General features: G+C 43.6%; 1 protein-coding gene and 1 long non-coding RNA gene across 2 annotated transcripts in view; both read left to right on the top strand.

The window, feature by feature from the left end:
* Positions 1–260: 260 nt before the first annotated feature.
* LOC134593244 (uncharacterized) lies at positions 261–9530 on the top strand. Its single transcript, XR_010089758.1, has 3 exons — positions 261–325; positions 4210–4309; positions 9471–9530. It is a non-coding gene; the product is annotated as an uncharacterized LOC134593244 (long non-coding RNA).
* A 1212-nt stretch (positions 9531–10742) lies between these two features.
* Positions 10743–27598, top strand: part of LOC134593228 (chymotrypsin-C-like) — a 34422-nt gene continuing 17566 nt past the window's right edge. The window contains exons 1-3 of the mRNA XM_063444571.1: positions 10743–10824; positions 23068–23188; positions 26661–26926. Of these exons, the coding sequence (XP_063300641.1) occupies positions 10762–10824; positions 23068–23188; positions 26661–26926 (450 nt within the window). The 5' untranslated portion in view covers positions 10743–10761. The remainder of the gene's footprint in view (positions 10825–23067; positions 23189–26660; positions 26927–27598) is intronic.

Below are 27598 nucleotides of genomic sequence, written 5' to 3'. Positions count from 1 at the left end.
TGATTGCAAAGAATTCAGGAGTGTATTTACTTTGCAATTTGGTTGGATAGTTTAGCATAAAACGTAAATTAGCCCAGACTTGTTTAACCTGCGGTCCTGAACCGTTTGTAATGCGGCCCAGTTGCTGTCCGGATTGCCAGAGGGTGAGGGAGGCAGGGAGCCCATTACTTACTGTGCTCTTTCTGCACAGATTGCGCGCCATGCGATGAACCGGCAACTGGGATATGACATCACTAATGGGCACGGGAAGAGCACAGTGATCCCATCACAGCTTTAAACCACTGGCCACGAGGGAGAGAATCCACTTCAGGCCTCCCAGAGCAAGGTAGGGAGGCTGGGTGGACCTTTTAATTACTAAATGTGTGTGTATGAATGTGATTTTTGTGTTTGTATACCAGTAATAATGTGTGTATGTGATTGTATGTCTGTGATTGTGTGTGTGTATGTCTGTGGATGTATGCAGGGCCGCCATCAGAAATTGTGGGGCCCCTAACACAGCTCAAGGTCTTGGCCCCTGGGTGCCCGCCTCCAAGCCCCGCCTCCAAATCCAGCCCACAGGAATACACACACACAGACACAAAAGGACACAGACACACACACAGAAAGATACACACATACTAACAGACACAAATACTGAAACAGACATACACACATATAGACACATACACAGATACAGATACACACACATACTGACATACATACATACTCACATACTGATGTACATACATACTCACATACTGACACACACACATACACACATACATACTGACAAACAGACATACAGACATAAATACATACTGACATACATACATACTGATATACATACACACACAAACACACACACACAGATAGATATATACATACACAGATACATACAGACATACTGACATACACACACACACAGACATACATGCATACAGACAAATATAGATACTGACATACACACACACATACAGATAGACACGTACACACATACATGCATACTGACATACATACACACATACATACTGACACACACCAGACATATATACATACTGACATACACACACAGACATACATATATACATACTTGCAGACACATACACAGACATACATACATACTGCCAAACAGACATACATACAGACATATATACATACTGACATACACACACATACAGATAGACACATAGACACATACATACATACACACACACACACACACACAGACATATATACATATATACATACTGACATACACACACACAGACATATATACATACTGACATACACACAGACATACATACTAACACACACACACACATACTGACATACACATACACTGACATACACACACAGACATACATGCATACCGACATACACACTCAGACATATATACATACTGACATACACACAGACATACATACTGACATACACACACACAGACATATATTCATACTGACATACACACACACACACAGACATCACACACACAGACATATATACATACTGACATACACACACACACACAGACATATATACATACTGACATACACACAGACATATATACATACTGACCTATACACACACACATACAGATAGACACATACATACACACAGACATATATACATACTGACATACACACAGACATATATACATACTGACCTACACACACACACATACAGATAGACACATACATACACACACAGACATATATACATACTGACATACACACACACATACATGCATACTGACATACATACACAGACATATATACATACTGACATACACACACAAACATATATACATACTGACATACACACACAGACATACATACATACATGCATACTGACATACATACACAGACACACACTTCATTTATCAGCTACCCTCCTGTTACCTTTAAGTTGCAGGAGGGTGGCTGGGGATGATGGGAGTGGATGCCTCTGGTGTTATTCTGCTCTACTTCTCCCCCTCGCGGAGTAAGCTGGGAGGAAGTGACCGGTCGTCACTTCCTCCCTGTAGCACTTGCGGTGTAGCCGCAATTTTTTTTTTGTAAAGGGGCCCGGTCGCGCAATTACCCGGCCGCAGCGCTAACCGGGCCCCTGAAGATATAGGGCCCATCAGGTGGCCCTAAATGCTTGGGCCACCTGATGGGCCCTGATGCAGATGCACCAGCGGCAGTTTTGCCACTCCACGTGGGGCCCGCACGGCCGCACGGTTGTCACCCCCTGATGGCGGCCCTGATTGTATGTGTATAGGTCTGTGATTATATGTGTGTGCATATATCTGTGATTCTGGGTATCTGTAAATCTGTGGTTATGTGTATATGTATATACATGTGTATGTGTTTAGTAGATTTCTCCCTAATTTGGTAATACCAGGACAGCCAATAAGGTAGTTATCTACGAAACAAATGAAATATCAAAATTACGAAAAGGAAGTTTTGAAGTTTTATTATATAAATTAATTATATTATATATTTAATGTGCGGCCCAAGAAAATTCCTCTTTAGCTCAGTGTGGCTCAGGGAAGCCAAAAGCTTGTCTCTCAGGAAGAATGCATTAGTGAACCCACTGTTGGAATCTGTAAGAATTATAAAAGTAGGTCTCACCAGTGCAATGCGATCTGAATAACTGTGAAACTTCACTTGTTTCCACTATTCATTTTTTACAACTTTTTTTAAAATTCATGTTTAGAAGAGAATTTGTGACCTTTGTACTCGTCTCTGTACAAGTTTTACCTTCACCTTTCGAATGAGATCTCATTCAGTTTATGAGCTCTGTAAGCAGTTGGATAGGTTCTGTGCTCTCTGTGTAATAGTGCTCGACCAGTAAAATTGGATTGTGTAATATCTGGAAGGAGAACAAAAATGTTGTATAACAAGCTGCTGGAAAGAACAAAATGTACCGTTTCAAATTACACTCATTTGTGAACACGTCTCTGTAGGGTTGGACAGCAAATAAGAAAGTGATTAGGAATCTATTTACTATGAGATCCTGTACATTAGTTATTATTTGTTGGCGGTATACTGATGTAGTACTTTTCTTCTGTTTGATGTATAAAATACATTCTGTCCTTAACTAATAATCATTTATAGCACCGAAGAATACACTTTAAATAGCTGTGCCCATAGGTCATCATTAGACAAAAGTGTACCCATATATGACTGTGGCCCACTTTCTGCACTGGGAATCAGTGACTTGTGGTGCAGTTACATTTTTTTCTTCAGATTATTATTATATTATCATTTTTATAGTGCCAAGATTTTTCCAAGTGTTTTACAGTTATACAAAGGGAGTTGGTAACAATGATAATGATTTTGTGTATATAGGCGCTTAAAATACAGAAGGGAAAGATCTGTGCTGCTACCACCAATGTGCAAGTTTCTCACTTCTTAGCACAAACAAACAGTAGAAAATGTGTTCAATTGTGTGGTATAAAAAAACAACCCCAGTTAAAGAGGTGGAGCACTGGAAATTAAATTACTCACCCACCAGTAGCTGATATAAAACCTGAGGGGGGGAATAGCAAATATGGTGTAGTATATCAAAGTTGATCAGATGGGATAATTTAATAATTGGGTTCACTCACATGGTTTTGAGCTTTGTTGGGACAGGCTCAGAACACTCTGGCAGGCGTGTATTAGGGGTCACGATATGTCTTGATGTTCCTATTAACAAAATAATAAAAACCCCGTATCTGATGTAGTATGTGTCAGGATTATATTGATCCAGCAGGCAGAATAGTATCACACCCTAGAACTAAGGGTAACGTCTTACCGGGCCTTAGAATGGCCGGACTTAAAGTACCCGAGAATAGTCGACATGTAGCAAAAGCCAGGCATCATGGCAGAAAACCGCCGAGCGGCACTCCCCTAGATCTTCGGAAGGTAATTATCTCTGTTTTTTCTACATGGAGACGAAGCATATGCGACAATACTCCCCACTTGAAGACCGCCCACCGAGCAGGCAGGACCAGGTTTGAGAGGAAATTTGGCGTGGAAAGAACGGATTTTGTGGCTAGTATGTATATCAGAAGCAGGAACGCAAGAACGATCGGCAGGGTAATCCTGAGATGCGTTTCGCTGATTGAGAACGCCGACACGGTGAAACGCATCTCGGAATTACCCACAGTATTTACTATTATTATGCACTTTGTTATTTCATATATTGTAGTATTTTAAATTTAAATAAATCTTAGTATCAACTTACTTTTTCTGTGTGCTCCAGATCCAGTTGTTCCAGCAACTAAAGAAGGGTTTGTGTCCCCTATTTGACACTCAAGCTGTCACACTTAGAGCCAAGTTCATATGCTCTAAATCAGGTGAGCGTTTTTTATTTATATGTTCCACAAATCAACTTTTATCAACATACTACACCAGATACTGGTTTTTATTATTTCTTTAAAAAGAACATCAAGACATATCACCTAGAGGGTACGTGAGCCCTGATACACACCTGAAAGAGTGATCTGAGCCTGTCCTAACGAAGTTCAAAACCATGTGAGTGAACCCAATTATTAAATTAATTATCAATTAATTATTAATTAAATTAAATTATCCCATCTGATCACCTTTGATATACTACACCATATTTGCTATTTTTCCCCAAAGGTTTTATATCAGCTCATGGGGGGTGAGTAATTTCATTTCCAGCACTCAATATTTTTAACTGGGGTTGTTTTTTTTACACCACACAGTTGAACACATGTTATACAAAGGGAGTTATTTAACAAGTTTTTGGAAGACATAAATAATGTTGACAGGCACTGTTCAATCGGGCTTACAATCTAGGAGATAAACCTTTGATGGTTCTTTTCTGTTTTATATAAAGTCTTTGTCTCTTTGTGGATTTTATGAAGGATTGATGCACATAGAGCAATTTGAAGATGAGTTTGCTATAGCCCCTGTCCCCTACACTCTACAAATGTATCATCCTACTCTTCAGCCCCTATTGCACCAAACTAGAGCCCCTGCCTACCCCCTTCTACACTACATTTTCTATACCCACCTACACTACAGCTCCATCCTCCCAAGCTAAAGCCCTAATCTACTATTCAAGCACAAATGCTTCAGACCCTATTTTCTCCCTATACACACACAGACCACCCCCTTCCCCTCACACAAAAACACACACTACACCAAAAATGGCTTTATTCAAACACTACTCCACAAACAGCCTCATCCTCGCATACATAACCTCACAAGCACCCTCTCCTCACTGGCAATACTATAATCAGAATCCCCGCAAGCATGCAGTACCACAAGCAGCATCCTTACAAATTTAGAACACCACAAACACAAAATGCCACAAACAGTGTCCCCCCCATATGTGCATCCTTACAAGCATGCAACTCCATGAGCAGCATTCCCACAAACATACAATTTTACAAGCAGCCTACACTTTAGTTGCGTAACTACCAGCTACACCGGGGCCTGCACGCTTTGGGGGGCCATCGGGTGGCCTATGGACTTACGACCAGCCGATTGGTATTATTGTTTAACAAGGGCTGAGTCAAGTGCCGTGGTCCTTTAAGAGCAAGACTGGGGCCCTGTGAGATCGGCCTGTAACTTCCTACTAGCTTCTTATAGAGCGCACTGCGCGGAAAGAAGGGAGTGAGTAGGTGGCGGCAGTAGAGGAGGCACATGCAGCAGGGGTAAGAGAGGCAGGAATGAGCTGCAGCAGACCCTCTTGCTCACTCCCATCAGCCTCAGCAAGCAGCAGGACCCCAAGCAAGCCACCCTCCTGGACATGAAAGGTAATCTAACATGAGGATGGCTGCAAATATAAAAATTATAACATGTATGTGCCTATGTATATCATATTGTGTGTGTGTGTGTGTATGTATGTGTCAATGTTTGTGTGTGTCAGTGTGAGTGTGTTTGCCAGTGTGTATATTTGTGTGTCAGGGTGTGCATCTGTTGTCAGTGTGTAAGGTTATGTGTGTGTCAGTGTGAGTGTGTTTGCCAGTGTGTATATTTGTGTGTCAGGGTGTGCATCTGTGAGTATGTATATGTCAGTGTGTATCTGTGTTGCACGGTGTGTGTCAATGTGCCTGTATTTGTCAGTGTGCATATGTCAGTGTGTATCTGTGTTGCACAGTGTGTGTCAATGTGCCTGTATCTGTGAGTGTGCATATGTCAGTGTGTATCTGTGTGTTAATGGGTATGTATATCTCAAACACCTGTACTACACACAAATGTACATCTGCATTTAAAAGCCAGCATTATATCCGAACACACTCATGTAACCAAACGCAAACATTAAATACGAACACACCCATGCATAGGCGTGCGCAGCCTATTGCATTAGGGTGTGCACACTAAAGCACAAGCACACGCCATGTATATATATATGTATGTATGTATGTATATATATATATATATGTGTATATATACATATACACATATATACACACACACATATATACACACACACACATACACTGCTGTGTGTGTGTGTGTGTGTGTGCTGTTAGTGTGATGTGTGTGTGAGGGTGCTGGTAGTGTACTATGTGGGTGAGGGTGTTTGTGTGTGCGCGCTTGTGAGGGTGCTGTTAATGTACTGTGTGTGAGGGTGCTGTTTGTGTGTGTGTGTGCACTTGTGAGGGTGCTGTTAATGTACATTGTGTGAGGGTATTGGTAGTGTGCTGTGTGTGTTTGTTAGGGTCCTGTTTGTGTTTGTGAAGGTACTGTTTGTGTGCTGTGTGTTTTTGTGAGGGTGCTGTATGTGTGGGTGCTGTATGTGTGTATGTGCTGTGTATGTCTGTGGGTGCTGTATGTGTGTAAGTGCTGTATGTCTGTGGGTGCTGTGTATGTCTGTGGGTGCTGTGTATGTGTGTGGGTGCTGTATGTGTGTGGGTGCTGTATGTCTGTGGGTGCTGTGTGTGTGTGTGCTGTGTGTGGGTGCTGTATGTGTGTGTGGATGCTGTGTATGTCTGTGGGTGCTGTATGTCTGTAGGTGCTGTATGTGTGTAGGTGCTTTATGTGTGTGGGTGCTGTATGTGTGTGGGTGATTGTGGGGGGTGGAGGTCGGGGTACATTACTCAATATCCCCCCTCCCTTCTTGCTTTATGTGGGGAGGGGGGATTCTTGTTTCTTGCTACATTCCCTGGTGGTCCAGGGGTGGTGGGGGCAGATCAGTTAATATCCCCCCTCCCTTGTTACCTTATGCTTGAGAGGGGGGATCCTTGTTCTGCCATCCTTCCCTGGTGGTCCAGTGGTGAGTGAACTCTAGCCTGCGGGGCTAGAGTTCACTCCCGCGAGATCTGAGCGTTGCCACGGCAACGCTCAGATCTCGCGAGAGGAACCCGGCGGAGCTGCTGGCAAGACCTCTCCTGCCTCCCTCACTGCCTGTGGGTCGGTGGGGAGGGAGGCTGAGAGCAGAGCCGGCGTTTGGATAGCGCTGGCTCGGCATGAGCCGACAGGGGGGATCCTGAGATCTCCCCTGCCGGTCTCACTCCATAGGCGTGCCGCGGGGATTAGGGTGTGCCCAGGCACACCCGGCACACCCCGTGCGCACGCCTATGCACCCATGTGTTAAAACACTAAAATTATATGCAAGTACCTCTTTAATCAAACACCAACACTACACACAAAAGCATACCTGCATTTAAAAACACTACATACAAACACACCACAGCAATCTAATGGCAACAGCACATACAAATATGCCCCTATTTGTACATATATACTCTATACAAAACGTGCTTACATTCAAACACGCAAACACTGCTTACAAATTCAACCCTGCAAGGATGGACAAATGTTAGATCCCTAGTTGGCATAGCAGGAGTAGTACGACAGATGGGGATCTACCTTTTGGCCACACTTGCACTAGAGAGGAGTCCAAAATAAACGTTCTGGCACCAGGGCCCGCTCTAGATCAGTTCCGCCACTGCAACACACATAACACCACAGGTGACCTACAATCAAATATGAAACATCACAAAGCACATACACAACACCCTCTACCAGCCATGTCTTATTTGTCCTATGGTGTTCCATTTGTGGGGATACCACATACAGGAACTCAAATGAGCAAGTGTGGCATTTCCCCTATGCATGAGCTCTTAAACAGGACTCTTGGCTGTGCATTGGCTGCCGTGGAGGGGCACTAATTTGAGATGCGTATTTTGCTGCTGAAAAGTGAATTTTAATGGCCAATGTAGCTAAACTGGAAGCATAGTCAACTTGGAGAATATAGTTTACCTATTTAACAAAAAGTGAACTATGTTGAATTTGCAAGGCAATTTCCTTACAAACTCACCGCAGTTCACTTTTTAATAAAAAGACTATTTAGCATACTGGCCTACTCCTGTACAGTATAGTTACTTCTTGACCCCAGAATGGCAGTCAGATTTATCCTTGGATCAAGCAGTTATTACCCTACATTGAAAGATTATATCCTTGAATATTCTGTTTTTGCAAGTATGCATCTAGTAGCTGTTTGAACATCTGTATGAACTCTGATAAAACCACTTCTTCGGGCAGAGAATTCCACATCCTGATTGTTCTTACAGTAAAAAAACCTTTCCTTTGCCTTAGACGAAATCTTCTTTCTTCTAGTCTAAACGCATGACCTCGTGTCCTATGTAAAGTCCGGTTTGTGAATAGATTTCCACACAATGGTTTGCATTGGCCTCGAATATATTTGTATAATGTTATCATATCCTTCTCTCAGGCGACGTTTTTCTAAACTAAATAGGTTTAAATTTGTTAACCTTTCTTCATAGCTGATATGTTCCATTCCTTTTATTATTTTTGTTTTAAAATGAATGTGGCCCATGAACATGTTTTATTGTTGTTATAATTATTATTATTATTATGATTATGGGACTTGTCCGTGACCTTGTTACATCTCTGTACTTGGAAGGGAAAATCAACTTTTGTTCATTACATACTCTAAAATTTGGAGCAGAAAATCATGGTCAAATTTTTGAGTAAAAAGCACATCACTGAAATACCAACAAGATGGAAATACTATTTTTTTTTTTTTATAATTCTTTATTTTGCAATGACAGACATAAATGAATAGTGCAGTTACGTGGCTTGCGCAGAAGCCTAAGTAAAGTATTAGAGAATTGCATGACAAGCCGTTTACATCCGTTGTATAAAATATCAGTCTGTCATCGTTTTTCAATAATGTGAAAAGATCAACACTTAGAAACATATATAACTTAACATGTAACTTTAGATCAAATAACAAAGTTGTCGTTTTGTTGCCGTGGTTTTAGTGTGTCGAACCTATAGGCCGAGTTACCGGTAAACTCGGCAGGAAATACTATTTTTTAAGAGCAAAACTCACTTACTCAACTTTTGCTTAAACCAAGATGTAACTAAGGCTGCTAGTTTGGATTTCCTCTCTCAGTTAAGTGTATAAGTAGCTATGGCCAGTATAAGTATTGGGTATTTATACTGGTTTATTCCTGCAGCCAATACTATACTGAATTGTAACTTTTACTTATTTTCATTTTTGCTGTGCGGGAGGAGGAAGGAGATAACCAAATATTCAATGCTTCCATGGTGATTGATCAGGAAAAGTAAATTACAGTAAGTATAGAAACAATGTTTTTTTTTTGTTTTGTTTTTTTGCAAACGTCCGGAATCACTGTACTTAAATGTTCAGATAATAAGATTTTTAGTTGTGCACTGTATCGGTTGTACAAATGGTGTAAGAGACGTAGTGCTGGGAATTAGAAAAAAGAACATTAATTGTCATTTACCATGGATTTTACATGGAAATTAAATATTTTTTTGCGTTCTGGGTAGTGTGTCTTTTACATGTAAGGAGTTAAAGGAACACTATGGGGTCAGGAACACAGACATGTATTCCTGACCCTATTGTGTTAAAACCACCACCAAGACCCCCTGGCCCCTCCTGCCTCTTGCTATAGTACTTGTATTTTTTTATTTTTTTATTCATGTCTGCAGCTGCTGCCTCTGCCCCGACCTGCCTGCTGACATGATCAGAAGTGGTGGTGGTGGTCTGAGCCCATCACAATGCTTCCCCATAGGGTTGGCTAAAACTGTTAAGGAGGCAGATCAGGGGCAGAGCCATCACAAGTCAAACACAGCCCTGGCCAATCAGCATCTTCTCACAGAAATGAATTGAATTAATGCATCTCTATGAGTAAAGTTCAGTGTCTACATGCAGAGGGTGGAGACACTGAACGGCAGTATTGCACAGTATGCAGCACTGCCCCAGGAAGCACCTCTTGTAGCAATCTGAGGAGTGGCCAGTGGAGTTATCACTAGGCTGTAATTTAAACACTGCATTTTCTCTGAAAAGACAGTATTTACTGCAAAAAAAGCCTGAAGAGAATGATTCTACTCACCAGAACAAATACAATAAGATGTAGTTGTTCTGGTGACTATAGTGTCAAAACAAGTAATGTTTTTTAAATCAACATCTTTTTAAAATATATTAATCTCTGAACACCAAGAATAGAAAGAATAATGAATGAACTTAAAGACAAACTTGTGTAAATATATAGATGACATTTCTGTTTGGTTCTAAGTTTGTTTACCAGTAAAAGTTTATTTACCAGTAAAACATGCTAGAATTCTAATTATTGGTATTGTATTTTTTTTTATGTTTTTTGTTTTGTTTTACAGAATAAAAACATGTAAGACATAAATAGCAGAATATGATAGTGATCTTTAGAGAATCTGTACAAATGAGCTTTCCTGTCCCTTCTTCTCCATTGCTGTTTACCATTTTTAATTTGTAGACCTATTTTTTTTGAAGTAGCCAAGAGCTCAACGATTCGCCAACAGATTAATGGCTTTTATGACTATGGCAGATGAAAAGGATCCACAAAATGATGAGAAAAAACGTAAAAAGGTATCTTGGTCTTATATATGGAAAATATATGTGTTTTTTTTGGTTTATATATCAGCAGGGTTACTCACTAAAGTGTGAATTTGTTAGGAATTCAAATGGAATTTCAAATTGTAAGCCAAAACAGCCAAATTTAAAACATTCTCAAAATTAGAGAATGTTGGCTGTTTTCACTTAAATTTTGAAGTTCACTTGGAATTCCTGACAATTTACACTTTATTCACACCTGACTAGCATACACAATTATTTAGTCAAATTACATTTTTTGGGGAATTCAAAGTAAATTTCAGATTTCAGGTCAAAGTAGCTGAAGTGGAAGCATAGGTGAGCCACCTGGTACATACTGTATCTCTCCCCAGTAGCCCACATGAACTGAAAAAAAGGCTCATTATAAAAACAAATACTTTTGAAAAAGAAAGCTCTAGACAGTACATAGTATCCTTTATCTTGCAATATTTCATACAGGGTTTGAAATGATATGATAAAAGCAAAAATGTTTGGTTTGTTTTCTACATACTGTAGGTGTGACAAAAATATATAAATATAAATGGTCAAATTCCTTGCTTATAGGTATTTGTAATGATCCTAAAGGCATTATTAGCAGTACAGCTTACTATAAAATGAAAATAGAATGTAAAAAGAAATGATTGCATTTGAGCATAATGTCCACATACACCAAATACAGTTAAATCATAGATTTCTAAAATAAAGGTGATTCACTTTTCCCCCTCCATGACTCTAGGAATTATATCACTGATTGCAACTTCATGTACTATTTGAAAGCAGGAGGTGATTTTAAGTTTTCAGCAACTTTACAGGCAAACTAGTGGCTTCTGGAAGATAAATAAAAAATTTTGCAGGCTGGTAATCATAACTAGAGCATAAATGTAGATGAGGGAAGCTGGGCTAGATTTAATACTGTAAAATACATTGAAATACAAATGTTTATGCTCTATTGAGGTATTATAGAAGTTAAAGGGTTGCCTGTAGTGATGTCCCGAACGGTTCGCTGGCGAATAGTTCCTGGCGAAACATCGCGTGTTCGTGTTCGCCGTGGACGGCGAACATATGCGATGTTCGGTCCGCCCCCTATTCATCATCATTGAGTAAACTTTGACCCTGTACCTCACGGTCAGCAGACACATTCCAGCCAATCAGCAGCAGACCCTCCCTCCCAGACCCTCCCACCTCATAGACAGCATACAATTCAGATTAATTCTGAAGCTGCATTCATTTTTTTTTGTGTTTATTATACATTATCCTCCATAGCCAGTAACCTGTGTTTATTATACATTATCCCCCCATAGCCAGTAACCTGTGTTTATTATACATTATACCCCCATAGCCGGTAACCTGTGTTTATTATACCTTATTCTCCCATAGCCAGTAACCTGTGTTTATTATACATTATCCCCCCCATAGCCAGTAACCTGTGCTTATTATACATTATCTCCCCCATAGCCAGTAACCTGTGTTTATTATACATTATCCTCCCATAGCCAGTAACCTGTGTTTATTATACATTATCCTCCCATAGCCAGTAACCTGTGTTTATTATACATTATCTCCCCACAACCAGTAACCTGTGTTTATTATACATTATCCCCCCACAACCAGTAACCTGTGTTTATTATACATTACCCCCATAGCCAGTAACCTGTGTTTATTATACATTATCCCCCCATAGCCAGTAACCTGTGTTTATTATACATTATCCCCTATAGCCATTAACCTGTGTTTATTATACATTATCCCCCCACAACCAGTAACCTGTGTTTATTATACCTTATTCTCCCATAGCCAGTAACCTGTGTTTATTATACATTATCCCCCCCATAGCCAGTAACCTGTGCTTATTATACATTATCTCCCCCATAGCCAGTAACCTGTGTTTATTATACATTATCCTCCCATAGCCAGTAACCTGTGTTTATTATACATTATCCTCCCATAGCCAGTAACCTGTGTTTATTATACATTATCTCCCCCATAGCCAGTAACCTTTGTTTATTATACATTATCCCCCCACAACCAGTAACCTGTGTTTATTATACATTATCCCCCCACAACCAGTAACCTGTGTTTATTATACATTATCCCCCCACAACCAGTAACCTGTGTTTATTATACATTACCCCCCATAGCCAGTAACCTGTGTTTATTATACATTATCCCCCCATAGCCAGTAACCTGTGTTTATTATACATTATCTCCCCCATAGCCAGTAACCTTTGTTTATTATACATTATCCCCCCACAACCAGTAACCTGTGTTTATTATACATTATCCCCCCACAACCAGTAACCTGTGTTTATTATACATTATCCCCCCACAACCAGTAACCTGTGTTTATTATACATTACCCCCCCCCATAGCCAGTAACCTGTGTTTATTATACATTATCCCCCCATAGCCAGTAACCTGTGTTTATTATACATTATCCCCTATAGCCATTAACCTGTGTTTATTATACATTATCCCCCCACAACCAGTAACCTGTGTTTATTATACATTATCCCCCACAACCAGTAACCTGTGTTTATTATACATTATGCCTCCATAGCCAGTAACCTGTGTTTATTATACATTATCCCCCCATAGCCAGTAACCTGTGTTTATTATACATTATCCCCCCATAGCCAGTAACCTGGGTTTATTATACATTATCCTCCATAGCCAGTAACCTGTGTTTATTATACATTATCCCCCCATAGCCAGTAACCTGTGTTTATTATACATTATCCCCCCATAGCCAGTAACCTGTGTTTATTATACATTACCCCCCCATAGCCAGTAACCTGTGTTTATTATACATTACCCCCCCCCATAGCCAGTAACCTGTACTTATTATACATTATCTCCCCCCCAATAGCCAGTAACCTGTGTTTATTATACATTATCCTCCCATAGCCAGTAACCTGTGTTTATTATACATTATCCTCCCATAGCCAGTAACCTATGTTTATTATACATTATCCCCCCCATAGCCAGAAACCTGTGTTTATTATACATTATCCCCCCACAACCAGTAACCTGTGCTTATTATACATTACCCCCCCATAGCCAGTAACCTGTGTTTATTATACATTATCCCCCCACAACCAGTAACCTGTGTTTATTATACATTATCCCCCCACAACCAGTAACCTGTGTTTATTATACATTATCCCCCCACAACCAGTAACCTGTTTATTATACATTATCCCCCCATAGCCAGTAACCTGTGTTTATTATACATTATCCCTCCATAGCCAGTAACCTGTGTTTATTATACATTATCCCCCCATAGCCAGTAACCTGTGTTTATTATACATTATCCTCCCATAGCCAGTAACCTGTGTTTATTATACATTATCCCTCCCATAGCCAGTAACCTGTGTTTATTATACATTATCCCCCCACAACCAGTAACCTGTGTTTATTATACATTATCCCCCCACAACCAGTAACCTGTGTTTATTATACATTATCCCTCCATAGCCAGTAACCTGTGTTTATTATACATTATCCCCCCATAGCCAGTAACCTGTGTTTATTATACATTATCCTCCCATAGCCAGTAACCTGTGTTTATTATACATTATCCCTCCATAGCCAGTAACCTGTGTTTATTATACATTATCCCCCATAGCCAGTAACCTGAAGCCCATGGATCAGCGCAGTCAGGGGAATGGGCCTTGACAGAGCCAAGGAGTAGGCAGGTGGAGCTATAGATTCGGGGGTGGGGTTTAGGGTGGAGCATGCAAAAGGGTGTGGAAAAGTGCGAGTATATTAAGCGGCCATTTTAGCAAACGGCCATTTTAATTCAGAATCCGCACTTACCTGTTAATTGTTTTTGGCAGGTTGTGGGGGTTTCTTTTCTTCTGTCTTTCAGATGGCTTCGCTTGAAGAGATCTTGGACGGTGTGAGAGCAGCAGTGAGAGACAGGGGGATGGCTTGGCTACAGCAGCAACTGGCGGCTCCTGGGACCAGCGGTAACCCCCCAGCGGCTGTGGAAAGGCGATCGGTGCGGAGGGCGAGACCGCCCCAGCGGCTGAGCCCGGGCGTGATGCCCGCAGCGCGTCGGAGACGGAGTCCTTCCAGGGAGGCGAGCGGATCATCAGTTAAGGAGGCTGGCCAGTCGGAGCCAACGCAAACGCCGCCGGCCCCGTCTGTGCGACGCGGTGCCGGTAAGGCAAGGGCGGAGAGTAGGCCTGGCACGGTGTCGCGGCCTACCACGAGGAGCGCTGCTCGCAGGACGGCGGGCGGCAAGGCAGCGGAAGTAGCGACGGCCTCCGAGGAGACCGGGACCGCAGAGGATATCGGAGGTGTGGATAGAGCCCAGACACATCCCGGTGAGTCTGCCGCTGGTTTAAATACCGGGCGGCAAGGAAAGGCGCTGGGGATTGGGAAGGACGGGCTGACACCACCTCAGAGGACAGCAAGGGATCCCAGCGGAGGGAGACCTGATCAGGCGGGCGAGACAAGGCCCAGGCAAGGCAGCGGGGGGACAGCAGGACAGGTCACCCAGCTAGGGCTGCAGGACCGAGTCAGGGCGACAACGGAAGGGGCTTCTGTTTGTCAGGGCCAGCGCAGCGCTTCCCCAGTGGACGGAGGAGCGGACAGTGAGGGAATGTCCCAGGGGTACGACACACACTCTGACAGCGGGGCTAGGAGTGTACGGGAGGGCCATAAATGTTGCTCCCGGGGACGGCATGATTACAGAGACAACCCTAGGCCTATGGAATACAAGAGACGGCGCAGGACAAGCGCCAGGCAAGTCCGGGCAGGGTGTGTCAGGGAAAGGAGCCCGTCTACTGACGGGTGCAGTAGGCAGGGATCAGTCTGCAGGGCCAGGAGGAGAGGGGAACGGCGCTGCGAGTCTGGGTCCTCCGACGGGAGCGCTCAAGGACGGCCGGACAGTTCTTACGGCCCAAAGGGCCTGGCTACTAGGCGAGAGAGGCGCAGGGGTGACGATAGGGAACGTATGGAGGAAGGGCGGGTAGAGGGGCACTCGAACAGACTACCCAGGTGTTCTTCTCCCTACAGGTCGCGGAGCGGTACACCTGCGGTCCCGCGGAGGGATCTGGCGGAAAGGAGTCGGCGTCAAAGGGACACCCCGGAGCCGCACGCGGCGGAGGGAAGGAAAACGACCCCGCGGCCTTCCGCGGCCGGAGGCTCTGGCGGTGAGTTGCCTGTCATATCACATTCTGATTCCATGTTAACTTGCCTAAAATCATTATTAGACTCATGGGGCGGTGGGGAGGGGGCTTCACCGCAATTTTCGAAGGTATGGGTTCCGGAAGTAGGTTCCGGGACGCCGGGGCAGGCGAAGGGGGCGGTGAGTGGTGTCTCCGGACGGAGCACGCCCGAACCAGGCGACAAGACAGGCTTAAGTTCGGTGGGAGGAGGGGAGGTTTCTGACGCGGCGCGGCAGAATGTACATGTCTCTTTCGCGGGCCCCTTGGGATGTCACCTGAAGTCTGAGGTGAAGGACAGGATTTGGAAGGGTGAGTTCGTAGAGGTTTTTTCTCTCCTTCCTCTGGAGGAGTTCCTCGATCTAAAGGATGAGGATAAAAAGGATGCGAAGAAGGAGGAGGAAGAGAAGAAGCGTAGGTATCGGAAGATACCAAAGACGTTTGCGAACTGGTTGCGGGCTTTTTGCATACTGGCCAGCGTCATCGGGGAAAAGTTTCCCGATCGCTGTTCACAACTTTTTTGCTATTTGGACGGGATAGGGGACGCTTACCGGACGTATGGTGGGATTGCTTGGTGGAAATACGATGAGCAGTTCCGCCAACATTTAGCAGCGAACCCGAACATGAGATGGGATCAGATGGATCTCCCCCTGTGGATGCGGCTCATGATGGCGCAGAAGGCTGCGCCCTTTCACGGGGCGGCCGGTGCAGCACCTGGAGGAGCGGCGCCGGCCGGACAAAAGAAGGGTTTCTGCTGGCTTTTCAACGAGGGCCAATGTAAATGGGGCTCGTCGTGCAGATTCAAACACGAGTGTTCCGGTTGCGGCGGTACACATGGAGTCAATAGGTGCTTCAAGAGAGGCAAATCGACTAGCGGGGGAGGTCCCAGTGGCGCCACGGCTCCTGCCGCTGCCACTGGGGGCAACTCCGGTGAGGGTAGGCGAGATGCTGCCATGGCTAAAGCGCTACGCTAATCGGGCTGACGCGGAATTTCTGAGGGAAGGATTCACGGAGGGGTTTAAGATACCGTTTAAAGGGACAGGGTCAGGGACTTTATGTTTGAATTTACGTTCCGTTCGGGATCACCCAGGGGTGGTGCGGGACAAATTGATGGCGGAGGTACGGCTTGGCAGGATGGCGGGACCCTATGCGGTCCCACCTTTGCCGAATTTGAGGGTGTCTCCGTTGGGGGTGGTCCCCAAGAAGGAACCAGGCAAATTTCGGTTGATACACCATTTGTCTTACCCAAAAGGGGCGTCCGTTAACGACGACATTGACGCGGCCCTGTGCTCTGTGTCATACGCGTCATTCGATCATGCGGTGGAGTTGGTACGGAGAGCGGGGCCGGGAGCGTTGATGGCGAAGGTGGACGTGGAGGCGGCTTTCAGGTTGCTTCCTATTCACCCGACATGTCACCACTTACTGGGTTGTTTCTTTGATGAGGGTTTTTTCGTGGATCTGTGTTTGCCCATGGGCTGCTCTATTTCTTGCTCGTACTTTGAAAAGTTCAGCTCTTTCTTTGAATGGGTGGTGCGTCTGGAGTCGGCTGGGGGTGCAGTAGTGCACTATCTGGACGACTTTTTGTGTGTAGGTCCGGCGGGGTCCGATCGTTGTGGGCAAATACTAGGGGTGTTGCAATGGGTGGCACGGGTCTTTGGGATCCCGTTGGCGGCGGAGAAGACGGTAGGCCCGACGGTATGCTTGAGCTTCCTAGGGCTGGAAATAGATTCGGTGAAGGGTGAATGTAGGTTGCCTTTGGATAAACTGACAGCGCTCCGCCAGCGGGTGGGGGTAGTCAGGGGTTCGAAGAAGGTGACCTTGAGGCAGTTGCAGTCCCTGCTGGGGAGCTTGAACTTTGCTTGTAAAGTGATCCCTATGGGGAGGGTTTTTTGCAGGCAGATGGCTCGAGCAACCTGCGGGGCGCGATTGCCAGGTCATTATATCAGAGTCTCCGCGGCAATGAAGGCGGATCTGGATGTTTGGTTGTGTTTCTTACAGGAGTTCAATGGTCGGGTATATTTTAGGGAAGAGGCGACGTCTTCAGAAGCGATAGGCTTATATACGGACGCTTCCGGGAGCGTAGGTTTCGGGGCCTACTTGGCTGGGAGATGGTGCGCGGAAGAGTGGCCAGAGGCGTGGAAGGAAAACGCCTTGATCAGGAACCTGGCCTTCCTTGAACTCTTTCCTGTGGTAGTGGCGGTATCTTTATGGGGCGAAGAGCTCGCGAACAGGAAGGTGATCTTTCATTCTGATAACATGGCGGTGGTGCAGGCAATTAATAATATCTCGGCATCTTCGCTGCCTGTGGTATGGTTGTTGAGGCGTTTGGTGCTGCTGTGCATGTCTTGGAATATTGTGTTTAGGGCGAAACACGTCCCGGGATTGTTGAATGTTATCGCTGACGCCTTATCTCGTTCGCAGTGGGAACGTTTTCGGGCAGCGGCGCCGGGTGCTCAGGAGACAGGTCAGTCATGCCCGGCGGAGATGTGGCGGCTCGGGACGTCTTGCTTGGGGGCTTTATAAGAAGTTCCCTGGCGCCCGGAACGTGGACTGCGTACACCAAGGTATGGTATGAATGGGAGGAGATGATGGGGCAGTCTGGAGGGGCGAATTCGCCGGCAGGTAGGTTGGACACGCTTTTGTGGTTGTTGTGTCGGTTATTCGCGGGAGGGGCTTCTCCCGCGAAGGTGGACCGTTACATGTCAGCACTGGCATTTTGGTTTAAATTCACGGGTAAGGAGGATATTACAAAAACTTTTTTGGTGAAGCAGGTGTTGAAAGGCTTTCGTAAAGGACGTAGGTCTGTAGACTCGAGACGGCCTGTGTCGTTTAACATTCTACAAGGCCTGGTTGACAGGCTGCATGACGTTTGCACATCAGCGTTTGAAGCGCTCTTGTTTACCGTAGCTTTTGTTTGGGCGTTTTTTGGGGCGTTCCGCATCAGCGAACTGGTCAGTTCTAATAAGTCCGGGGCGACTGGGATCAGGTTCGAGGATGTGTGGCTGGGACAGGACAAGGTCGAGATACGCCTGAGGCACTCCAAGACGGACGTCTTTGGGCGAGGTAAGACGATAAGTTTGTTTGCGTTGCCAGGGTCGGCAGTCTGCCCAGTAGCGTGTGGGCACAAATACTTGGGCGTGCGCCCTCAAAGCTCTGGGTGCTTCCTCGTTCACGAGGATGGTCTTGCGCTGTCGCGCTTCCAATTTGTCAGGGTATTCCGCATGGGGCTGCAACAACTGGGTTTGCATCCCATGCAATTTGGGACTCATTCATTTCGCATAGGGGCTGCAACGGAAGCAGCACGGCTCGGACTCGGGGATGAACGGATTAAACAGATAGGTCGGTGGGAGTCCGCGCGCTTTAGGACTTATGTGCGAACAGATAAGTTGGTTTGAAAAGGGTGTCTGGTTGGGTTTGAGTTGTGGTGTCGATGCTCTGCTAGTTTATAACTTGTGTTTCTTTACAGGTCGGGTTGTATGGTTGGTGGGTCACTCCTACGTTTATTGGGCGCAGAAGAGGGCCGCAGTTCGGAGGAATGGAGCACAACTGGGCTTTCTTCAGGACACTGTACAGTTACAATGGTTTGGTTTTCGTGGTTTCAGTTGGCAGAGCATTAGTGGAGTGATTTTTGGTAAATTGTTGGAAGGAAATTCTCCGGACGTAATACTGATACATGGTGGGGGTAACGATTTGGGGCTTATCCCTCAGAGGGAGCTAATTAGGAGAATGAAACGGGATTTGGATCGCATCCGGGAGAGGGTGCCGGGGGTGGTTATAGTGTGGTCTGAGATGGTGCCTAGATTTAATTGGAGACACGCCAGGGACACAGCGGCGGTGTCGAGATGCCGGGGGAAGGTTAATAAGGCCATGTCAGTTTTCGTTAGGAGGTCAGGCGGGGTCCCGGTAAGGCATTGGGAGCTAGAGGGTATGTTACCTGGGTATTATCGTAAGGATGGGGTGCACCTTTCGGAGGTAGGTTGTGACTTGCTAAACCTCGGTTTTCAGGAAGGGATCTCCCGGGCCCTATTTCTGTGTGGTGGGGGGCGCTCGAGACATTAAGGGATCAAGTCTCGGGCTGTGGCGGGATAGGGCTAGGGTAATTGGGATGGAAGTGGATTAGCAAGTGGCTAGGCTAAGCTTAAGTTGAATTAGGCCAGAGTTGGAAGTGGTCTGTTGGTTCGAGCTCATCGGTGGCACCGAACCTGGTGGTGTAGGGGTGTCTCGGTACACCCCTACAGTTAATAAAGTTACAATTATGGGGCCTCTTTGGTAGGCCGTGTGTTATATATTTATGTGTTATTTATATTGTTATATATTGTTTATGGTATGGGGTCATTGTCTGGGTTAATGCTGTACGGATGGGGGTGGGGGTAAATTAATTTATTTGGCAATGACCCCAATTTGTTATCTTGTTTATGGAAAAATTTAAATAAAGCTGTGGACTTTTATTTTCCAACAGAAAATTGGTGTCTGTGTTTATTGGTGGGTTATGGGGAAGAAAATGCCACAAGCCGAATAACGACTGTGCGCATGTCATGAAGCCCATGGATCAGCGCAGTCAGGGGAATGGGCCTTGACAGAGCCAAGGAGTAGGCAGGTGGAGCTATAGATTCGGGGGTGGGGTTTAGGGTGGAGCATGCAAAAGGGTGTGGAAAAGTGCGAGTATATTAAGCGGCCATTTTAGCAAACGGCCATTTTAATTCAGAATCCGCACTTACCTGTTAATTGTCCCTCCCACCCTCCCTAGGTTTTTAGCAGGTCCCGTTTTGTCACAGCGGCGGGATAGGGCTAGGGTAATTGGGATGGAAGTGGATTAGCAAGTGGCTAGGCTAAGCTTAAGTTGAATTAGGCCAGAGTTGGAAGTGGTCTGTTGGTTCGAGCTCATCGGTGGCTCCGAACCTGGTGGTGTAGGGGTGTCTCGGTACACCCCTACAGTTAATAAAGTTACAATTATGGGGCCTCTTTGGTAGGCCGTGTGTTATATATTTATGTGTTATTTATATTGTTATATATTGTTTATGGTATGGGGTCATTGTCTGGGTTAATGCTGTACGGATGGGGGTGGGGGTAAATTAATTTATTTGGCAATGACCCCAATTTGTTATCTTGTTTATGGAAAAATTTAAATAAAGCTGTGGACTTTTATTTTCCAACAGAAAATTGGTGTCTGTGTTTATTGGTGGGTTATGGGGAAGAAAATGCCACAAGCCGAATAACGACTGTGCGCATGTCATGTGTTTATTATATATTATCCCCCCATAACCAGTAACCTGTGTTTATTATACATTATCCCCCATAGTAATTTATCGTTGGACCTGAGTGAGTGAGTGAGTGAATAATATAATATATATGTTCAGAAACATATTAGTAATATATGTAAATCGGGTTCATGCAAAGAGGCTGAAAAGGTATTAAAGAAAAACACACTTATTGCATCAAATTTACAAAGCCAAACTTTTAAAAGCGTTCCTCATTTCTTTCTCTGGATGAGGAATATATCGGTTGTAGACTGAGGATTTTCATCTGCCCAATCTTTTAATAATATGCACTGGAGTGTCAGTGTTGAAGGAGACCGAAGCTGCCCCTATTCTAAATGAAAGACCCGAGACATGGATGCAACCCAATCTTAGAAGTAGTGTTCTGATGTAGAAGATGAATTTAGCCGTTGTCAGAGGGATTCAATGAGAGTAGTGGTGAAATGTGTGTGGCATGACTGAGTGTGGGTAAGTAAGAGTCAAGTATTTTAACTGGGCACTAGTTCTAGGTGGGATAAAGTGGTATAGCGGATGGATGAGTAGTTTGGTTCGTTTTGGAGGTTTGTAGAGAAAGTATATAGTGATCATGATTTTTAGCGATATCCAATATTTTTAAGGTGGTCCCAGTGCCACCACTCATATCTGGTGTCACAATAGCTTGCATTTAAAAAAAACAAAACTTTTTTGACTGTAATATAATAGCAGTCAGTTTCCTTCACATGTGTGCGTTTCAGGGCCTGCCAGGGCACTGTGTCACACCAGTGCAACTCATATCTGGTGTAACAGTAGTGTACATAAAAAAAAAAAACTAGAAATTTGACTGTGAAATAATAGCAGTCAGTTTCCTTCACACGTGTGCGTTTCAGGGCCTGCCAGGGCACAGTGTCACACCAGTGCAACTCATATCTGGTGTAACAGTAGTGTACATTTAAAAAAAAAAATACAGGGGGCTTCTTGTCACCTTTCGGGGACCCTTGGTGTTGTACATGGCTGGGTGGAGGAAGAGACCTTCAATGACATCAGTGAGGACAAGGAACGGGACATGGCTAGCTTGGTATCCAACCTTGTGCAAATGGGGAGTTTGCGGTTGTGCAAATGGACTGTTTGCGGTTGTTTGCGGTGCGTTAAACGGGGAGTTTGGTCTGTCACTGTGAAGCGGGCGTAACCCTTACACTACCTGATCGATACAACATCATACCTGATGTTTTAAAGCACGTTATTCCAAACAATTTAGGAATGTTAGGTGATTTATGCCCTTTATGGATTAAAACCAGACTCTGCATCAACTATGTAATTTTCCATGTGAGTTTTGCCATGGATCCCCCTCCAGCATGCCACAGTCCAGGTGTTAGTCCCTTTGAAAAAACTTTTCCATCACTATTGTGGCCAGAAAGAGTCCCTGTGGGTTTTAAAATTCGCCTGCCTATTGATGTCTATGGCGGGTCGCCGGGTTCGCCCGTTCGCGAACATTTGCGGAAGTTCGTGTTCGCCATTCGCGAACGGAAAATTTAATGTTCGCGACATCACTAGTTGCCTGCAAGTGACCTAAAAGTATGCTTAACCCCTTAAGGACATGTCATGATTCCCTTTTATTCCAGAAGTTTGGTCCTTAAGGGGTTAAAGGTGGACACTTGTGAAAAATACTGTTTACATGTATTTAATCAGCACAACTCTACAGAATATACTACACGTTGGCAATCCTAGTGTCTTGTGATTCTGCATCCATTCACACATGCAACTCATTTACCATTACTGATATGTCATTGATGGAAATAATAATTAGTCAAACCTGTTTTCTTTTTGTATTTTCACAGCGCAAAGGATGTTGCTCTGTGTGCTGCACTAGTTGCTGCTTCTGTTGCATTGAGTGTCTAAGTGGATTCATTTTGCTGTTGATAGTAGCAGGCCTAGTCCTTTGTGCAAGGATCTTTTTGGGTAAGAATAACTAAAATATATTCTTATAATGCTAGCATTTATATCTACTGTATCCTTCTACTACACAGCATACTGGACATTATTTACTAAATGGTACGAATGCAGGAATCTTCAGAAAAGTAGACTTTCTTTACATGTTCATCAAATATTTGGTGCTGTTATATTGATAACTGAATTATATAATATGCATTATGAACAAATCCCTGAGCCAAGCTAATATTATTGTTATTAAATAATATAAACAAACTGAAGCTCATATTTCTTATGATGATGCCCATAAGCATTTTGTACTTTTATTTTTTTTATAATTCTTTATTTTTGTATTTACAAAAAGCATACAGACAATTGTCAGGTAACAATAATCGGAATGTAACGTAAACAATTTGCGAACAGCATTTTGTACTTTTAATATTGTAGTATAAAATAAAATGAAGTTGTGAAAAGGTGTAAGTCAAAAAGCCTCAGTAAATGTAAAAACGCACAGTAAATGTTTGCACCAATAAAGACCCACATGTTTGTGCACAAAGCTGGAAACTGGAAAAATGTGATGAGTTTCATGATTTTAATGCCAGTTTCAGAGTCTACATAAGAAAGGGGTATATTTGGGCACGGTGGAAAATGTTGGTTTTTCCTGAGTACATTTGAACAAAATTTTTTTTTTTTTTTAGGTAAACCTAATTTCTGACAATAATTTATTCAGTTCAAGTGAAATTCACCCAATATTTTGAGTTCGGTATTTTCTTAATTTTGGTCTATATGTTTTTTCTGTAGATAGCTCCCTAGTATGGTACCCTAATGTGGAATTTCTATTGTGTATATTTAAGGATACCAAATTAGGGAGCAGTTTAGTAGATGGCTCCCTTTTGGTATCCTTAAATATGGCAAGGTGGCACCGGTTTGGCACCTTTTTCCGCCAGGGCTAGGGAGTCCAGTTGAAACCCCAAGGTAGGCAGCAGATCCTTTGCCCCTTGCATGTCCTGTATGGTGGAGGAAGAGTTGCTGTAGTGGACCAGCAGTGTTCGAGTTCCCTTCCAGTTGTATTTGATGTTGTGCTAGCATAAGAGAGTCGTGAAGGGCTGAAGTGAGCACCGCCATGCTAGTGTGGACTTAGACAGGTCCGCATAAAACGAGGCTGCACGTTATCAATAGGTAGGGCGAGTGGTTTTGTGTTGCTTGTATCACTGCTGATTTGCCCTTGTGGGTTTGGAAGCACACCAGGAGATCTCTCGGTGCCGATGTTGGGGCCTTGGCTGGTCTTGGCAGGTGAAACATCCCCTCTATGGTCACTTGCTTAGCCAGCTTGGGAGGCAGGAGGGCCTGCATGAGTCGCCTTACCAAGTGTGGTATTTCGGCATCTGGTATCTCCTCTCTGATACCTCTTATCTTGACATTCAGGCTGCGCCTCTAGTCCTCCAGTGTCACGAAGCGCTGGTCATATTTAAGGTGCTGCTGCTGCAAATCTTGCACTGCTTGCTGCAGGAGCTGGGTCTGTTTTGTGTTATAGTGGGAATCATCCTCTAGAGTACCCAAGCGGCCTGTGAAGCCCTGCAGCTCCTTATGGATTTCGGCCATGTCGGTCTGTAGTTCCTTCATGGCCGCTGTGGTCACCGGAGATAAGTCTGGCTGTGGAGGAGTCTGGAGAGGTGCCCTCATGACAGGTAAGTGCTCCGCATCCACTCCTACTAGGAAATCTTTTGAGACATCTGAGCATTCGTCAGTGTAGGCGGCCATGTTTGGGCCAATTGCTCTGTGCGCTTGTCTCCAGAGATCTCCAATATTCATGCTTTGCGATTTGTCTGCCCAATATTTATGCTTTTTTGTTTTTCGGACCATTTTGCTGCCAGCTGTCTGTGGGTCTGCTTGGTGCCATTTTCTGGGTTTGGGCTGTGATAGTGGGCCCCTGGGTGTTGGTTTGGTGCAGAGCTCGGACAGCATGCGACCATTCAGGTCAGTTGCTTGGCTCCGCCCCCCATCTATTCTTTTTTAAACAAGCTAAGTCCTAAATAGCACTAATGACTCCTTTAACCAGTACCAGGTAACAACACAGAAGAGGGGAGCTATAAACACTCCATAAAGTTATACTGTAAATAATTATATAACAGGCTCATTTAATTCTGCAAATAGTTGTATCAGTGTTGACACCATATTTCATTAGGGTGTATGCACCCACAGATTTATTGATTACTCATTTAAAATGCCATACGTTTATATTGATAGAGCAAATTAAAATGTAATTAGTTTGTAAACTACCAGCTAAATGATAGTAATAAAATAAACACACTTAAAATATGTTGTATATGCTCCGGCTTGTTCCCGGACAATCTGTGCTGTGGTGTTAGCTCTATGGGTCCGATCAGGGAGCTGCCAGTTGAGCTACAGGCAAGTATAGAATTTCAGTAAAGCTCTTACTAGCCTTATTTGCTTAGCACTATACAGCTAAATTATGATAATTTCGATGATAATGGAATTTAAAAGTACCTAAAAACATACTTTCCAACAGTCTTGAATCTGGCAAAATAGTCCCACATGCGGGATGCTTGTTCTTCCATCCTGAGATTTTTCTCCTGTTTTACACTTGGGAACAACAGGGAAAAGTGTTTTGTTTAGACAGGCTTACTTTACAGCACTGGTTCCCAGTCCTCAAGCACCACTAACCAGTCCAGGATTTGGGGATTACCCTGTTGTGTCTAAAGTTTTTTTTTTTTTTTAACACCTTAGACACAACTGGGTAATCCCTAAATCCTGGACTGTTAGGGGGTATTTGAGGACTGGGTTGGGAACCACTGTTCTACAGTAAGCAAGAATGTTAGAGCATTCCATCCCAAACAAATGACACTTCAATTGTGTTCTGGGCATGGGCAGTCCTGCTTGGCTTCCTAACTGGGCAGTGTGTCATCCTGGCATGCACAACTGGTAAGAATTCCACAGCTATAAATATTACAATGTGTGTTGTAGTGACTGGTTTTATACCTTTTTTTATAATAATAAAATGTTTTATTTCCACATTAATGTGTACAGTAAAACATAATCGTTATCAGCAGAAGTTTGGGTCACCAAAATACCCCATCCTCCACCTATTTCTGCAGATACCCCCCCTTGGAATACATATGTATTCCATTTTAAATGTTGGGAGGCATAAGACAGTATTACATTTTACTTTTATATACGGTAACTTGTTGAGAACATGTTATCATTTTATGGACGATATGCAAAGGGCAATATATCCATAGATCGCATGACTACACTGTATGACTACACTGTATGAAATTAATATGGCACTTGTGTACTATCACACATCTAATGTGCTACAACTACAATGATTCAGTCTCTCTATATAGCAAATTATTTACTCCTTTAAAAAACAGGTGTTCTAAACCACTGCAATGCCATTAGAACATCTAATCTAATCACTCTTATGTACAGTCATTTTCAACACTTTATTTAACAGAAACTTTGTTTTTCCCCCATCCAGAGTTTCCTGTTATCCTCAATGGATTTGGACGCACCTTTAATTTCTCTTCCTATGCAGTCAGTGCAATAACTTCTGAATCCTCCAGCACATACTTACTGGGATCAGCATGTGGACTGTGTATTGGGAATACCGACCCTACACATTGCAATAACACATACCAAGTGTATATGGGATCCTTCAAACTTTTAAATGAATTGTATCAAACCCAGTACAATGACACATCAACTACTGGTTTCCAAGTAGAAGCCAAACGGATAGGGAAGATGGTAAGTTTATTTCATTATCATTTAACAGATAGTATAAACACTGGCAGTTCACTTGTCCTTTTAACTCCTAGAGTTTCCTATGGGACCAACATAAACCAATGTATCAACGTACCTCAGACTTTTGCACCGACGATGCCCACAATCATTATATTTAATATATTAATGCATTCAATACAAGGGAGCTGATGCACATGCGCAGAGAGCACTGCATGCGCATCCATTGCATCTTATTGATTTTAATGCATTCCTCTGAGCTTCTACGTCACATGACCGCATTTTACTTATTCAGGGCAGTGGAAGCGCCTGTAGTGGTGTCGAAAGACAACTGCTGGAGGTGGATTTAACCCTGCAATCTAAACCTGCTTTACCATGCAGGGTTAAAATGTCAGGACCAATGTCCCAGACCGCTTCATTGAGATGCAGTGGTCTGGGTGACAAGGGTGGTCCTTTAATCAGGCAAAGTTATCCTATGTGAAACACATTAATAATATTTTGCAGTAATGTGAAACACGGATGGGATTGTGATAAAAAAAAAAGTATGAATTATAGGATCCACTACAATATTTAATCTAAGGTGTTTGAATATGGCAGGTTTTGTAAAATCAGAAATAGACAAATAAAATAAATAAATAAAAATATATATATATTGTGCAAACATCTCGGAAAATATAT

The sequence above is a fragment of the Pelobates fuscus genome, chromosome 1, assembly GCF_036172605.1.
Source record: "Pelobates fuscus isolate aPelFus1 chromosome 1, aPelFus1.pri, whole genome shotgun sequence".
Classification (NCBI taxonomy): domain Eukaryota; kingdom Metazoa; phylum Chordata; class Amphibia; order Anura; family Pelobatidae; genus Pelobates; species Pelobates fuscus.
The sequence above is the reverse complement of the archived record's forward strand: the minus strand, read 5'-3'. Positions and strand labels throughout refer to the sequence as shown.